The sequence below is a fragment of the Mytilus californianus genome, unplaced genomic scaffold (assembly GCF_021869535.1).
Source record: "Mytilus californianus isolate M0D057914Y unplaced genomic scaffold, xbMytCali1.0.p SCAF_8, whole genome shotgun sequence".
In the NCBI taxonomy this organism is placed as follows: domain Eukaryota; kingdom Metazoa; phylum Mollusca; class Bivalvia; order Mytilida; family Mytilidae; genus Mytilus; species Mytilus californianus.
Genome location: NW_026262734.1, coordinates 111,006,545 through 111,022,408, shown reverse-complemented (window position 1 = coordinate 111,022,408; position 15,864 = coordinate 111,006,545). Strand labels below are relative to the sequence as shown.

The following is a 15,864-nucleotide window of genomic DNA, read 5'->3' as shown; positions in this document are numbered from 1 at the left end:
TCTGTAGAGGTGAGGTGCCATCATTAGTACATTTATTGACATCAGCTGAATGTTGTAACAGTTCTTTAACAACATTAACATGTCCTTCCTGACTTGCTATATGCAGAGGTGATGCATCATTATTGTTACATTTATTGACATCAGCTGAATGTTGTATCAGTTCTTTAACAACATCAATATGTCCTTTCTGACTTGCTTGATAAAGTGAAGAACATCCGTTTTCATCTAAATGATCAATATCAGCATTATCCAACTGAAGGAGAACATGTACAACCTCAACCATGTTGTTGTAACAAGCCATCTGTAGAGGTGAGGTGCCATCATAAGTACATTTATTGACATCAGCTGAATGTTGTAACAGTTCTTTTTTACAACATCAACATGTCCTTCCTGACTTGCCAAATAAAGTGAAGAACATCCTTCATCATCACAGAGATTAATATCAACATCATCACACTGAAGAAGAACATGTACAACCTCTATCCTGTTGTTGTTACTAGCAATCTGTAGAGGTGAGGTGCCATCATTAGTACATTTATTGACATCAGCTGAATGTTGTAACAGTTCTTTAACAACATTAACATGTCCTTCCTGACTTGCTATATGCAGAGGTGATGCATCATTTTTGTTACATTTATTGACATCAGCTGAATGTTGTATCAGTTCTTTAACAACATCAATATGTCCTTTCTGACTTGCTTGATAAAGTGAAGAACATCCGTTTTCATCTAAATGATCAATATCAACATTATCACACTGAAGAAGGACATGTACAACCTCAACCATGTTGTTGTTACTAGCAATCTGTAGTGGTGAGATGCCATCATTAGTACATTTATTGGCATCAGCTGAATGTTGTATCAGTACTGACTTGCTATATACAAAGGTGATTTACCATCATTGTCACACCTATGGACATCAGCTGAATGTTTTAACAGTTCTTTTAAAACATTAACATGTCCTTCCTGACTTGCTTGATAAAGTGAAGAACATCCGTTTTCATGACAGAGGTCAATTTTAACATTATCCAACTGAAGGAGAACATTTACAACCTCAACCATGTTGTTGTACCAAGCCATCTGTAGAGGTGAGGTGCCATCATTAGTACATTTATTGACATCAGCTGAATGTTGTAACAGTTCTTTAACAACATTAACATGTCCTTCCTGACTTGCTATATGCAGAGGTGATGCATCATTATTGTTACATTTATTGACATCAGCTGAATGTTGTATCAGTTCTTTAACAACATCAATATGTCCTTTCTGACTTGCTTGATAAAGTGAAGAACATCCGTTTTCATCTAAATGATCAATATCAACATTATCACACTGAAGGAGAACATGTACAACCTCAACCATGTTGTTGTAACAAGCCATCTGTAGAGGTGAGGTGCCATCATTAGTACATTTATTGACATCAGCTGAATGTTGTAACAGTTCTTTCACAACATCAACATGTCCTTCCTGACTTGCCAAATAAAGTGAAGAACATCCTTCATCATCACAGAGATTAATATCAACATCATCACACTGAAGAAGAACATGTACAACCTCTATCCTGTTGTTGTTACTAGCAATCTGTAGAGGTGAGGTGCCATCATTAGTACATTGATTGACATCAGCTGAATGTTGTAACAGTTCTTTAACAACATTAACATGTCCTTCCTGACTTGCTATATGCAGAGGTGATGCATCATTTTTGTTACATTTATTGACATCAGCTGAATGTTGTATCAGTTCTTTAACAACATCAATATGTCCTTTCTGACTTGCTTGATAAAGTGAAGAACATCCGTTTTCATCTAAATGATCAATATCAACATTATCCAACTGAAGGAGAACATGTACAACCTCAACCATGTTGTTGTAACAAGCCATCTGTAGAGGTGAGGTGCCATCATTAGTACATTTATTGACATCAGCTGAATGTTGTAACAGTTCTTTCACAACATCAACATGTCCTTCCTGACTTGCCCAATAAAGTGAAGAACATCCATCATCATCACAGAGATTAATATCAACATCATCACACTGAAGAAGAACATGTACAACCTCTATCCTGTTGTTGTTACTAGCAATCTGTAGAGGTGAGGTGCCATCATTAGTACATTTATTGACATCAGCTGAAAGTTGTATCAGTTCTTTAACAACATCAATATGTCCTTTCTGACTTGCTTGATAAAGTGAAGAACATCCGTTTTCATCTAAATGATCAATATCAACATTATCACACTGAAGAAGAACATGTACAACCTCAACCATGTTGTTGTTACTAGCAATCTGTAGTGGTGAGATGCCATCATTAGTACATTTATTGGCATCAGCTGAATGTTGTATCAGTTCTTTAACAACATCAACATGTCCATTCTGACTTGCCCAATAAAGTGAAGAACATCCGTTTTCATCACAGAGATCAATTTTAACATTATCACACTGAAGAAGGACATGTACAACCTCAACCATGTTGTTGTTACTAGCAATCTGTAGTGGTGAGATGCCATCATTAGTACATTTATTGGCATCAGCTGAATGTTGTATCAGTTCTTTAACAACATCAACATGTCCATTCTGACTTGCTTTATACAAAGGTGATACACCATCATTGTCACACTTATTGACCTCAGATGAATACTGTAACAGTTCTTTAACAACATTAATATGTCCTTCCTGACTTGCCCATAATAAGGGAAACCAACCATCCTGTCTACAAAAATTAATGTCACTATTCCTACTTATCAACCATTTGACAATGTCAATAGTACCAATATAACAACTTCCTGAAAGTGCTATATCTTTACTGTGAATATCTTTAGTACAAACAAGTTCTTGTTGCTTTGATGGATCAAGTTGATTTAAATGTGTTACAAATGTTTCTGTAAATAAAGTAGAATTCATGTTTCTGTTGTGACATACATTGTATACATAACCGTTCTCCCAGTCTTTCAGTAACCTATCTATATATCTATTTACATATTTATCAGGTATTCTTATTACAAACTCTATTTCTGTGCCCATGTTATCTGTCATCTTCCAAAGAAACCTCTCTCTTATGAACTCAGTATCAGCATGATCAATGAAAATGTGTATCATCTTCTCCCCGAAGTACTTAGCCAGGAAATCAAACAACTTATCATGGATTATTTTGTATGTACTATCCTCCTTGACCACATAGGTACCTTCAAGTGTTTCAAGGGATTTCTTTAAACGTTTGATGGATGTTCCTTTATTCAATTCACATTCTCTTAGTGAATTTTCTATAACTGCGCCTATCTTCTTATCTTGTGTGGACAAATTTTCTTCTGTTAATGTGTTGTTAAACATCACACAAAGGACTAAGCTACAATACTGCATCTTACCAGCATCACTTTCTCCATACATTTGTTCAACTTGATCTTTAAAAACATCAAAAGGATTGCTAAAAAAAGAGCTAATGCTTACATTTTTCTGGAGGTTCTGTTTATGATACAAGCTACATAAAAGTGGGAAAAAATCATATTTTTCTGACAGTTCCTTTACTTCATCAGTATTGTCCTTAAAGTACACTTCAGCTAAAGCATTTTTTTCAGCGGCACTGAGTTTAAATTCTTGTGAACTTAAATCAATGATACACATTTCGAAAAAAGAGAGATTGCTAAAACATTCATCTTTGTAAACTTCCAATCTACATGTAGATATTATTTTACAACATTGGTCTGTAAGAAGAGATGTAATGTGATTAAGATTTTGTTTCCAGTCATTGTAAATTTGTTGATTAAGAGTATATCTGCCACACACATCATCATAGACAAATAATGTTTTCCTATCATGTTTAAACCATTTTCCAATATCTTCAGGTTTACTACATGGAATTACAGTATAGCCATGTTTCATCATTAAGAGGGCAATGTGTTTAGAAAGAAAACTTTTTCCAATGCCTGAGTTTCCTACAATGGTAACGGAACTTTGTGTCAAAACGTTTTGCATTACACATTTCTCTACTTTGGTACTAACAAACTGTTGATCATCCTTCTTCCACTGTTCCAAGCGTCTTTCGAACTGCTCTGCAAAAAAAAAAAAAAAATCAACAAAACAAATATGGAATTTAAGTTTAATTCTCAAGGTGCAATAACACCAATAACGCCACATACGGTTGCATGCGTTGTACTTGTTTTAAAGCAATATTCGTTTTTTTTAGTGTTCCTACAAAATACTTTAAACTTGAGAAAACCTGGTTACTAACGTTTGTAAATGAGAAAAAGGGAGAAAATCAGTAAAGATCCGTCTAAATTCCATTTAATTGATAAATTCAACAACACTAATCTAACCGTTATCATGGTGATTTGTTTTCGTTAAATAACCAAGAATTCCCTGAAAAGACTAGTACTGCCGAAATTTACCCAAAGTAACATTTTTTTTAAATACATCAAATATCAACAGCAATAACTAGTTATAAGAAGATGTGGTATGAGTGCCAATGAGACAACTCTCCATCCAAGTCAAAATTTATAAAAGTAAACCAATATAGGGCAAAGTACAGTCTTCAACACAGGACAGGTGCAATTCACTGTAAAATATCTGTCCATTCCTAGATAAAAATTAGTCAGTTTTAAACAGAAACTCGGCATGAAAATTAACGACAAAAGGGAAGAGTTTTACTTTCCCTATTGTTAATTTTTTTTTCTTTGGACGGCGATGTTCCTTTGGCACCGCCTTACGGTGTTTATATACATCAACTCGTTAGCTGTGTCCATGCTTTTAGTGGCATTTTGGATTTCAATAAGCGTAATCTATGTATTACTGGTATATTGTTTTATTTGTGGAGGAGGCAGGAATGCCCAGTGAGAACCTCTGAAATTCGACAGGAAAACGACAATCCTAGTAAATTAAGAGTCCAGCACACCTGCCTCGTGTAAGTTTCGAACTTACAACCTCAGTGTTGACAGGCTAGTACTCCGTGTTTAATGCCTCGCTATGAGATGAAGAACAGTAATAAAACTGCAATAAAGGCGCTGTTCCTTTGCTTTGTTGTGTGTATTTTACGGTGCATGTACTAATTTTGTTTTTCTATTCTAGTGATACAGTAGGTGAACTACTTAGACTAGTTGACCACCGAGGCACTTTTTTTAAATAAAAAAAAAACATTAAATGTTCACATATATTTATAGTAATTTTGAATCAGAATCTCATGTCGTTCTTAAGGCAGAGGCGAAAGATATCAAAGGGACATTCAAACTCAGCTAATAAAGAAAAAGACCAATACTTTTGGAATTTTGCGTTAAAAAGGGTGACAGATGGACAGACAAATTGAAAATTATAGATATATCCTCGATACGAGCCCTTATCGAGTTAATAATTCGTGTGCATGTTCTTTTGTTTGTACTAAAGATGCCTTGTTGTAGGATTAAGTGAATGTTCAAATGTTCTACATCAGTTCACATCACGCTACTCAAGTGATATTATAAGTTATCTACGTTCATATACGTAGATATGTATATTTTAAAACCCTGAAGTATCCAAGTACATCCTGAGGCGAAGCCGAAGGTGTACAGGGTACTGAAGGGTGATAAAATATCCATATCTACGGATATGAACGTAGATAACGAATTAATCCCCGGTCTTAGTCCAAATCTGGTGATTTTTTGAGAAATTCGACCACAAAGTGTACCGTGAAAGCAACGTTTTTTTTCATAATTAAAAAATGTTTCATTGAAATTTGGGAATATGACATATTTCTAACGGGGTGTAGGGTACTTACTTTGTAGAACCCTACAGGTAGTCAAATATAAGACGTTTTTAATACAGCGACATAGAAACTGGAATGGGTCGAATTTGGCGCTCGATATAGTGAGAGTTACATCATAGACGTTGTGACGACGTCAACTTTGGTCATTTGCATAGCTAGGTCAGTAGTCGCATTCATTGACAATGTGGCAGCCAAGTAATGCATTTACTAAAATGAGTGCAAATGATCGACATAATAAGATAAAATCGTTAGTGGATTAAATATATTATTACAGACATCATGAATAATCTACAGAATTCGATATTTCACAAGGAACAACCATCACTAGTAACCAGTATTTAGCTTGATCGGCCAAATAGGTATTAACCATCTTTAAAAAAATTTACTGGAATATTGAATCAGATTAACAAAAATAAAAAACGGGTTTCTATCTTATTCAATACATTTTAAACTATTTTAATACCAGTCAAATAGATTCCCTTGTGGTCATTCAAGTTATTTTAAGACCAGGGACCTGTTTATCGAAACTGTCCTAAGATCGGTCCTAAGAATTTCTTAGGACAGAAATTAGGATAAAGTTAGGACCGACTTACGACATGTCTAAGCATGCACGTCGAAGCTATCTTAGGATTATCTTAGCTAGGATATCCTAACCGCTGTCCTAAGTATTGGCGTAAAAGAATATAACAAATTAAAAATAAAAAAATGAAAATATTGTATAAAATTTATTTAACCAATAACTATAATTAAAAAAAAAGAGAAATAATTAGAAAATAATTATTAGTTTTAAATTAAAGGTGATAAATACTTTTTATATTATAATTGTACATTGAAACTCATAACACAAAACAGGATGAAATTTGAAAAAAAAGGCAGAACAGGAGTTTGGAGTAAAAAAAAGGCAGGATGAGAAACTTTGCCAAAAAAAAAAACAAGATGACAGTTTACATGTATGTAAAAAATTCAGGATAAACTAATAAAAAAAGGCAGGACCGAATAGAGTGAAAAATAAAAAGGAAGGACAGATATTACAACAACAAAAAAAGCAGAACAACATTTTTCATCCTAGCCCCCCCCCTTCCGTCATAAAAATCAAATGGTAGTTCCCTAAAGAGAATGCAACCAATACAGGCAATATTTGTTTATAAAATAACCATCCTTAATATATATCCTTAAGTTAGGACCATCCTAAGACCATCTTAAGACACCTAAATTGGTATCCTAAAGTTAGGACAATTCCTAGGATTTTCCTAAGTTACGACATGTTTGATAAACCCACTTAGGACTAAGATATGTCCTAAGTTGGTCTTAGGACACGTCCTAATCCTAAGGCTGCTTCGATAAACAGGCTCCCGGTTAACCTCCGTCAAACTAATAAGCCACGCCTCCGTTAAACTAATTCAAACGGATGTTAAGTCCTTTCTAACTTTAATGTGTCCGCCTTCTTGTAAGGTAAATCACTCAAGCAGAAAAGCAACCCCGATAGATATATATTTATCTTCAATCCATTCCATACGTTATAGATTTTCGTAATAAATATTTACAATTAAAATGACTTAATGACAAATAGATAAGAAAATAAGTAACTTAAAATTATTGATCCAAGATATTTTTTAAATGCAGCAAGAAAAGTGAACCAGTTAGAAATAGAAATTTCCAGTAAATAATATGATTTTAATATGTCCTCATGTAGTAACTCTTTATCTGAAAGAGTGTTGATGATTGATAAGAAAACTCGTGTTTTCTCAGTATTTGTTGTCTCTAAACAATAATTTCTAAAAAAAAATCAAACGAGAAACTAAATCAAGGTTTGTGAAAGACAATTAAAAAAAAATCAAATAGAAATACATTAAATACAATAATGTATCTGTTACTCTATATGGTGATTATTTATATTTCTGTTAATTTGTCGTATTCCCGTATATTAACTTTTCCTCTTCGTCTGTATTCCTATTGTGTATTCCATTTTGATAATTAATAGAGGAACAAATGTAAAAGGAACAGACAATAGCCATTGTTTACATAAATTAAATCGATATAATATTGTATCCTTAAGGTTAATAAAAACTTTTTACAATTACCGACAATTAATACAATATATATTAAAAGTTTTATTAAATGAAACCTTTGATTGTGAAAATGTTAAAATTGTTGACTCTTTTCCGTAAACAGTATAGTCTTGTTGAAAGTAATAAATGAATTAACAAATCAATCTACTTTTAACTCTGTTTTAAAGTTGTAATATTTGTCACTGGTGCAAAAAAAAAAACCATTCACAGCGGAAAAGGCTGAAAATACCAAAATGAAACATAAAAAATAATAAGGCGCGGTTATACGATTGTGTTTGGTAAACATTATACACATGAGGGGGTGGTGGTTCTACACGCTCTTCTGAGTGTGATTAATGGAATATTTTTTTCTTTTTTAAATTGATAAATCGTTTGTAATACACAGGCCTACAGAAAGGGTAATAAACATTACGATCCAAGATAATAAGTCATTGCAAAGCAAAAAAGAAATTATACATTGAATATACAAAGTACATACACAATTAAAAGAGTATGATGAACTTAAACGTGTTAAACTTAAATTTAATCTAGGTTTGTAGAATGTAGAATGATAGTTGTATATGCTTGCCATTTGAAATATTTCCGTACATTCTTTAATATGTTTTTTTTTATCTTTTCGTACTTAATGATGTTCCTTTCTTTCCAAATTAAAAATTTCCATGTTAATAAAACCGTATTGAAAATTACATCCTATATGTATGATTCATTTGCAATACACAGAATAATAGATTCCTCCAATTTGTTTTTAAGTTTTGCTATGATTGTTTTTTTTTATATATATCAAATGAAATTATCTTGTTAAAACAACTACTATACATCATTTGTTTTATCCAATACGCGAGAATATGCACTTGTGTTTCTTAAACATTATTACAAAAGTAACAAATCCCATTGAATTGCTGGAATTATTTTTTATCTCTTCTTCAGTATATACAATATTATGAAATTTTCCATTGTAATTGGCTAGCTTATCTAGTTGTAACATTATTTTGTAAATCTTTACTTATATCACAACAAATTATTTTTGGGTCTTTTATAGCTTTTTATAGCTTACTTTTTGTTTTTGAAACGAAAATTTACGAATAAACTGTAAAATTCGCCACACTGCATGTAAAAGATGTCAAGACAGTACGTTTCATAGTTGATACGAAAAACATGAACCTGGAAAGCTGAACAATTGAATAATTAACGTTTTTAAGTGCAGGCTGCATGGACTATGTAAATAAATTCATTAATAAAGATAATTAAAGAACACAGGAAGGTCAATACATGAATAAAATTCAATTTTTTTATATGGCAGTTTGTTTGTTTGAGAATCATCAAATGTGTTGATACAATACGACGTTTCATCGTGTGATGACTTTTTAGATTGCTAATACTAATAAACTCGTACCATTACCTGTGTATTAGAACAGGTCATCCAATAACGTATTCACAATTGTCGGTTTGCGGAATTGATGCGGTTAAATCTTATCGGTTGCACGTGGAGATGTCTTGATGAATAAATTAAAATGCTATGATTTAGCTTTACTGTTTTAGATAGTCATGCGAAATAATTAGTTTATATTTGGTAATATGAATACTAGTATTTAGGTGTAATACCACCAAATCATAGTACGTCACATCCGGTTGCATACGAAAATAGGTCGAAAAAAAATATTCCCTTGAATTTGACAGTTGTAGGTAATTGATCCTACATTTCATTGCAGTAAAACATTTCTGAGTCATAAACATATATCTTGGGTATTTCAAAGCACCATTATTTCTTTATTTGGGGTTTCTATAGAATATTTTGGAAACTTGAGGTTACATGGTTACTAAAGCTTGTACACAGGTTAAAAAAGGGGGAAAATTTGATTGGTTAACTTCCAGTGATGGTTATTTTCTTATATGCAATGAAATGTTACGTGAAATTTTTTCTATAGTACTGGACAGGATAAAACTTAACTCATGCCAAGTATTTCTTTATTTGAAACAAAGATAAATTCTGCACAATTTTTTGACAAGTGCAAATTTAACAAAGACTAATAGGGGAAAATCAATGGTGGTATTACACCTAATATGGGAAGCTGTACATGCACCTTTGACCTTGTGAGTACTCTCATGTGTTAAAATTTCATGCTATTTAAGTGAAATATTACAAATAATGAAATATTCTGAGTGGATTGAGTCTCCAAAATACATTTTATAAGAAAATCTCCTTGAAATAGGACTTTACCATGAATATTAGTTGACAGAACAAGCCATACTTAGAGTCTTGGGGAGCTTTTTCTCCTTATTTCTTATATTCTGCTATACTAGAAATTTTTTCCTAAGAAATACTTTAATAAATATATAGTTTTAAGTAAATAAATTTTTTTTTACAGCAGTAACAACAAATTATTCACCAAAAGAGAAGTTTTTTTTGTCCCTCTCTGGAACGCGGCGTAAATATAAGTTTTACGTAAGGACTTATTGAAACCTCCTTGGAGACAGTAAACTTGTATACGGATAGTTCATTAAGCTTGAATACATCAATTAATCATTTATAATAACATTTCTATCATAAATGAGTGAAAGTTACCCCAAAATGTTTATTTATTGGCCTAAAAAGTAGAAATTTTGAGGAAATGAGAGGTATAAATGGACCAAAAGAGACCTCATAAGGAAGACAAAGAGGTCCATTAGTAGTATTTATCATATAAAGTCATATTTTGTATCATATTCAACTGTTTGTAGGCAGATGAGATAAATATTGTATCATTTATTGGTGCACACTATATTCTATCATGATGCGGCTTGGTTTGAATTTTTCGAAGAAATTTTGCTCAAATCGCTGTAGATGTCGTCTTACATTATACTAGATTTTTCTCAAACTATTGAACTGATTATGACAAAACTTGACAGGAATGCTTGAAATAACCAGTATAACAAAGGAAAAAAGTCACATTCAGTTTATTTAACAAAAAAGTCTTCTTTATGGGAAGCTGTACATGCACCTTTGACCTTGTGAGTACTCTCATGTGTTAAAATTTCTTGCTATTTAAGTGAACTATTACAAATAATGAAATATTCTGAGTGGATTGAGTCTCCAAAATACATTTTATGAGAAAATTTCCTTGAAATAGGACTTTACCATAAATATTAGTTGACAGAACAAGCCATACTTAGAGTCTTGGGGAGCCTTTTCTCCTTATTTCTTATATTCTGCTATACTAGAAATTTTTTCCTAAGAAATACTTTAATAAATATATAGTTTTAAGTAAATGAAATTATTTTTAAAGCAGTAACAACAAATTATTCACCAAAAGAGAAGTTTTTATGTCCCTCTCTTTAACGCGGCGTAAATTTAAGTTTTACGTAAGGACTTATTGAAACCTCCTTGGAGACAGTAAACTTTTATACGGATAGTTCATTGAGCTTGAATACTTCAATTAATCATTTATAATAACATTTCTATCATAAATGAGTGAAAGTTACCCCAAAATTTTTATTTATTGGCCTAAAAAGTAGAAATTTTGAGGAAATGAGAGGTATAAATGGACCAAAAGAGACCTTATAAGGAAGACAAAGAGGTCCATTAGTAGTATTTATCATCCTAAAGTCATTTTTTGTATCATATTCAACTGTTTGTAGGCAGATGAGATAAATATTTGATCTTTTATTGGTACACACTATATTCTATCATGATGCGGCTTGGTTTGAATTTTTCGAAGAAATTTTGCTCAAATCGCTGTAGATGTCGTCTTACATTATACTAGATTTTTCTCAAACTATTGAACTGATTATGACAAAACTTGACAGGAATGATTGAAATAACCAGTATTACAAAGGAAAAAAGTCACATTCAGTTTATTGAACAAAAAAGTCTTCTTTATGGGAAGCTGTACATGCACCTTTGACCTTGTGAGTACTCTCATGCGTTCCAGAGAGGGACATAAAAAACTTCTCTTTTGGTGAATAATTTGTTGTTACTGCTTTAAAAATAATTTCATTTACTTAAAACTATATATTTATTAAAGTATTTCTTAGGAAAATTTTTTTAGTATAGCAGAATATAAGAAATAAGGAGACTCTAAGTATGGCTTGTTCTGTCAACTAATATTCATGGTAAAGTCCTATTTCAAGGAAATTTTCTCATAAAATGTATTTTGGAGACTCAACCCACTCAGAATATTTCATTATTTGTAATATTTCACTTAAATAGCAAGAAATGATTAATTCAAGTATTCAAGCTGAATGAACTATCCGTATAAAAGTTTACTGTCTCCAAGGAGGTTTCAATAAGTCCTTATGTAAAACTTAAATTTACGCCGCGTTCCAGAGAGGGACATAAAAAACTTCTCTTTTGGTGAATAATTTGTTGTTACTGCTTTAAAAATAATTTCATTTACTTAAAACTATATATTTATTAAAGTATTTCTTAGGAAAATTTTTTTAGTATAGCAGAATATAAGAAATAAGGAGACTCTAAGTATGGCTTGTTCTGTCAACTAATATTCATAGTAAAGTCCTATTTCAAGGAAATTTTCTCATAAAATGTATTTTGGAGACTCAATCCACTCAGAATATTTCATTATTTGTAATATTTCACTTAAATAGCAAGAAATTTTAACACATGAGAGTACTCACAAGGTCAAAGGTGCATGTACAGCTTCCCATATTAAAGAAGACTTTTTTGTTAAATAAACTGAATGTGACTTTTTTCCTTTGTAATACTGGTTATTTCAAGCATTCCTGTCAAGTTTTGTCATAATCAGTTCAACAGTTTGAGAAAAATTTAGTATGATGTAAGACGACATCTACAGCGATTTGAGCAAAATGTTCTTCGAAAAATTCAAACCAAGCCGCATCATGATAGAATAAAGTGTGGACCAATAAATGATCAAATATTTATCTCATCTGCCTACAAACAGTTGAATATGATACAAAAGATGACTTTAGGATGATAAATACTACTAATGGACCTCTTTGTCTTCCTTATAAGGTCTCTTTTGGTCCATTTATACCTCTTATTTCCTCAAAATTTCTACTTTTTAGGCCAAAAAATAAAAATTTTGGGGTAACTTTCACTCATTTATGATAGAAATGTTATTATAAATGATTAATTGAAGTATTCAAGCTGAATGAACTATCCATATCAAAGTTAACTGTCTCCAAGGAGGTTTCAATAAGTTCTTACGTAAAACTTAAATTTACGCCGAGTTCCAGAGAGGGACATAAAAAATTTCTCTTTTGGTGAATAATTTGTTGTTACTGCTTTAAAAATAATTTCATTTACTTAAAACTATATATTTATTAAAGTATATCTTAGGAAAAAGTTTCTAGTATAGCAGAATATAAGAAATAAGGAGAAAAGGCCCCCAAAGACTCTAAGTATGGCTTGTTCTGTCAACTAATATTCATGGTAAAGTCCTATTTCAAGGAAATTTTCTCATAAAATGTATTTTGGAGACTCAATCCACTCAGAATATTTCATTATTTGTAATATTTCACTTAAATAGCAAGAAATTTTAACACATGAGAGTACTCACAAGGTCAAAGGTGCATGTACAGCTTCCCATAAAGAAGACTTTTTTGTTAAATAAACTGAATGTGACTTTTTTCCTTTGTAATACTGGTTATTTCAAGCATTCCTGTCAAGTTTTGTCATAATCAGTTCAATAGTTTGAGAAAAATCTAGTATAATGTAAGACGACATCTACAGCGATTTGAGCAAAATTTCTTCGAAAAATTCAAACCAAGCCGCATCATGATAGAATATAGTGTGCACCAATAAATGATCAAATATTTATCTCATCTGCCTACAAACAGTTGAATATGATACAAAAGATGACTTTAGGATGATACATACTACTAATGGACCTCTTTGTCTTCCTTATAAGGTCTCTTTTGGTCCATTTATACCTCTCATTTCCTCAAAATTTCTACTTTTTAGGCCAATAAATACATATTTTGGGGTAACTTTCACTCATTTAATCCTAGTCAATAAAGATGGAGTCGAGCCCTCCTGACATTTGCTGGATTTGAACTCACAACGTCAGTGTTGACAGGCTATTGATACAGTGGTTCAACTATTTAGACCCCTCGGCAACCGAGGCCTAACTGACACGACAAGGTATTGCTTCTTTTCAAAAGATATACTGCTCAGACAAAATTTACGATATCGAAGATTTATCTATTTATCATGTTATTTGGATTTAATCTGAAATAAATTCGTGGTTAATTGAACATCTTTCAAGTCCAATACATAACACATTATGATTATTGTAGCAAACACCGGAAAGCTGATTATATTTTTACTTATCTACTTTCTAACTATAATTTGTTTTACTTAAAATTCTCCCAAACTAACTCCGAAAGTATTAATATATAATAGTACCTAGTAGAAATTGCGATTAGACAAGGGAATTACATACCTATTTCGTGTAATGGCACTTCAACTGAAATAAAATTTTAGTTTAAAACGGTTGTTTCGTAGATAATGATAATATAAGTTACAGAAATAAATCAGACATTCAGCTCAAGAAATAACGAACCTTCAGAAATACGAATATTTTTTTACTAATCATTAGTTTTGACTTTACTCTTATTACTGGGATAAATAGAATCAAGAAAGTTTATTCAAATTATATTGCACGTAGGATCATAATGTGTATATTCTGCTTAAGAACTCTCAGTATTAGCTATTCCATTCCATTTGTCGTTGATATTAATAAAGTTCTGACATTTTTTTTACTCAAACAACAATAACATCCAGTGAGCACATTAAAGCAAGAGCAACACGGCTTGTGCCACATGTAGAGCGGGATCTGCTTACCCTGCTGGAGTACCTGAGATCACCCCCCAGTTTTTGGTGGGGTTCGTGTTGTTTGGTCTTTAGTTTTTTATGTTGTGTTTTGTGTACTGCTGCTTGTTTGTTTGTATTTTTCCTTTTTAGCCATGGCGTTGTCAGTTTGTTTTCGATCTATGAGTTTGAATGTCCCTCTGGTATCTTTTAAAGCCAGCTTGATATATTGGAGCTGGCTACAGCAGTAAAGAAATATCAATAATAACTTTTTTTTCGATAAATTGAATTAAATTATCATGAGAATGTATTTCTATGGCAGAATATCGACTCATCCAATTTCGACTCATCAGGAGTAAAAATACATGTATCTATATGGCACAAAGTTCGGGACAAGATGAAAATTTCGACTCATCCGAAATTTCGACTCAACCGAGTTCGAGACAACGAGAGTTAATATAACTGTACAATGAATAAGTAATACAAAACCTTTTAATTTGTGTTGTTTTGTCCTCATGAATGTGCTATATAATATCATTTTGTAATCTGCGCTGATTATCAAACGCAACATACCTTCACTTCTGTGTCTTTTTTTCCTTTTTTTCGTCAAAAATATTACAAAAAACACTACTGCAACTGCTAATGGAACGACAATCCCAATTATAATACCAGCACTGAAATGTATCGAAATTAAATTTATAGCAACTATAGAAGCATGGGTATATTCCCATCTTTGATATCAAACACAGGATGTAGATTATTTCACACTTTGAAACGTAACATAAGACCGTTGACACAAGAAGGAAATCATGACAATTGATACAGTATGTTCCTTTTGGAACTCTAACCAAAGATAAAGAACTCCATTCTTTTTTACATTACACAATGTTGACTGCTGTACCCCTATTTTTGACATTTTTACCAATTATGTCTGTTTGTTTTGTTCACACATCGTTGTTAATATAATGGATTTTGATGCAACTGTCGTACAAGTGAGAAGTTTAGCTAGCTATAAAACCAGGTTTAATCCACCATTTTCTACATCATAAAATGCCTGTACCAAGTCAGAAATATGACAGTTGTTATCCATTCGTTTGATGTGTTTGAGCTTTTGATTTTGCCATTTGATTAGGGACTTTCCGTTGTGAATTTTTCTCGGAGTTATTTTTTTGTGATTTTACTTTTTAATGTTTTGGAAATGCAAATTACATGTATTGTACAAAATCATGTTATTTTAATGGAACTATCAAGTGCCTCGTAAGAAACAGTCTCTCTGATGTTTGTCTATTGTTTTAAGAACTGAAT

The 15,864-nt window shown here is 31.9% G+C and overlaps 1 protein-coding gene and 1 long non-coding RNA gene across 2 annotated transcripts in view; both read right to left on the bottom strand.

Annotated features, from left to right (window-relative positions):
• Window positions 1-1,119: 1,119 nt before the first annotated feature.
• Window positions 1,120-7,690, bottom strand: LOC127712975 (ankyrin-1-like). The gene is made up of 4 exons (XM_052219557.1): window positions 7,654-7,690; window positions 2,457-4,042; window positions 1,333-2,054; window positions 1,120-1,123 (listed from the first exon to the last, which is right to left on the bottom strand). The coding sequence occupies exons 1-4, from the start codon at window positions 7,688-7,690 to the stop codon at window positions 1,120-1,122; spliced, it is 2,349 nt and encodes a 782-aa protein (XP_052075517.1).
• A 7,448-nt stretch (window positions 7,691-15,138) lies between these two features.
• The window catches only part of LOC127712611 (uncharacterized), a 29,554-nt gene continuing 28,828 nt past the window's right edge, over window positions 15,139-15,864 (bottom strand). The window contains exon 3 of the long non-coding RNA XR_007987206.1: window positions 15,139-15,233. This is a non-coding gene — a long non-coding RNA (uncharacterized LOC127712611). The remainder of the gene's footprint in view (window positions 15,234-15,864) is intronic.

Bases quoted from the DNA above. Each gene is read 5' to 3' on its own strand.
- LOC127712975 (XM_052219557.1), bottom strand. From the start codon at position 7,690: ATGGAATACACAATAGGAATACAGACGAAGAGGAAAA. The intron at 4,043-7,653 runs GTTAATATACGG...TTTTTTTTGCAG, and splicing joins AATACAGACGAAGAGGAAAA to AGCAGTTCGAAAGACGCTTG. The intron at 2,055-2,456 runs GTTGTACATGTC...AACAGGATAGAG, and splicing joins GTAACAACAACATGGTTGAG to GTTGTACATGTTCTTCTTCA.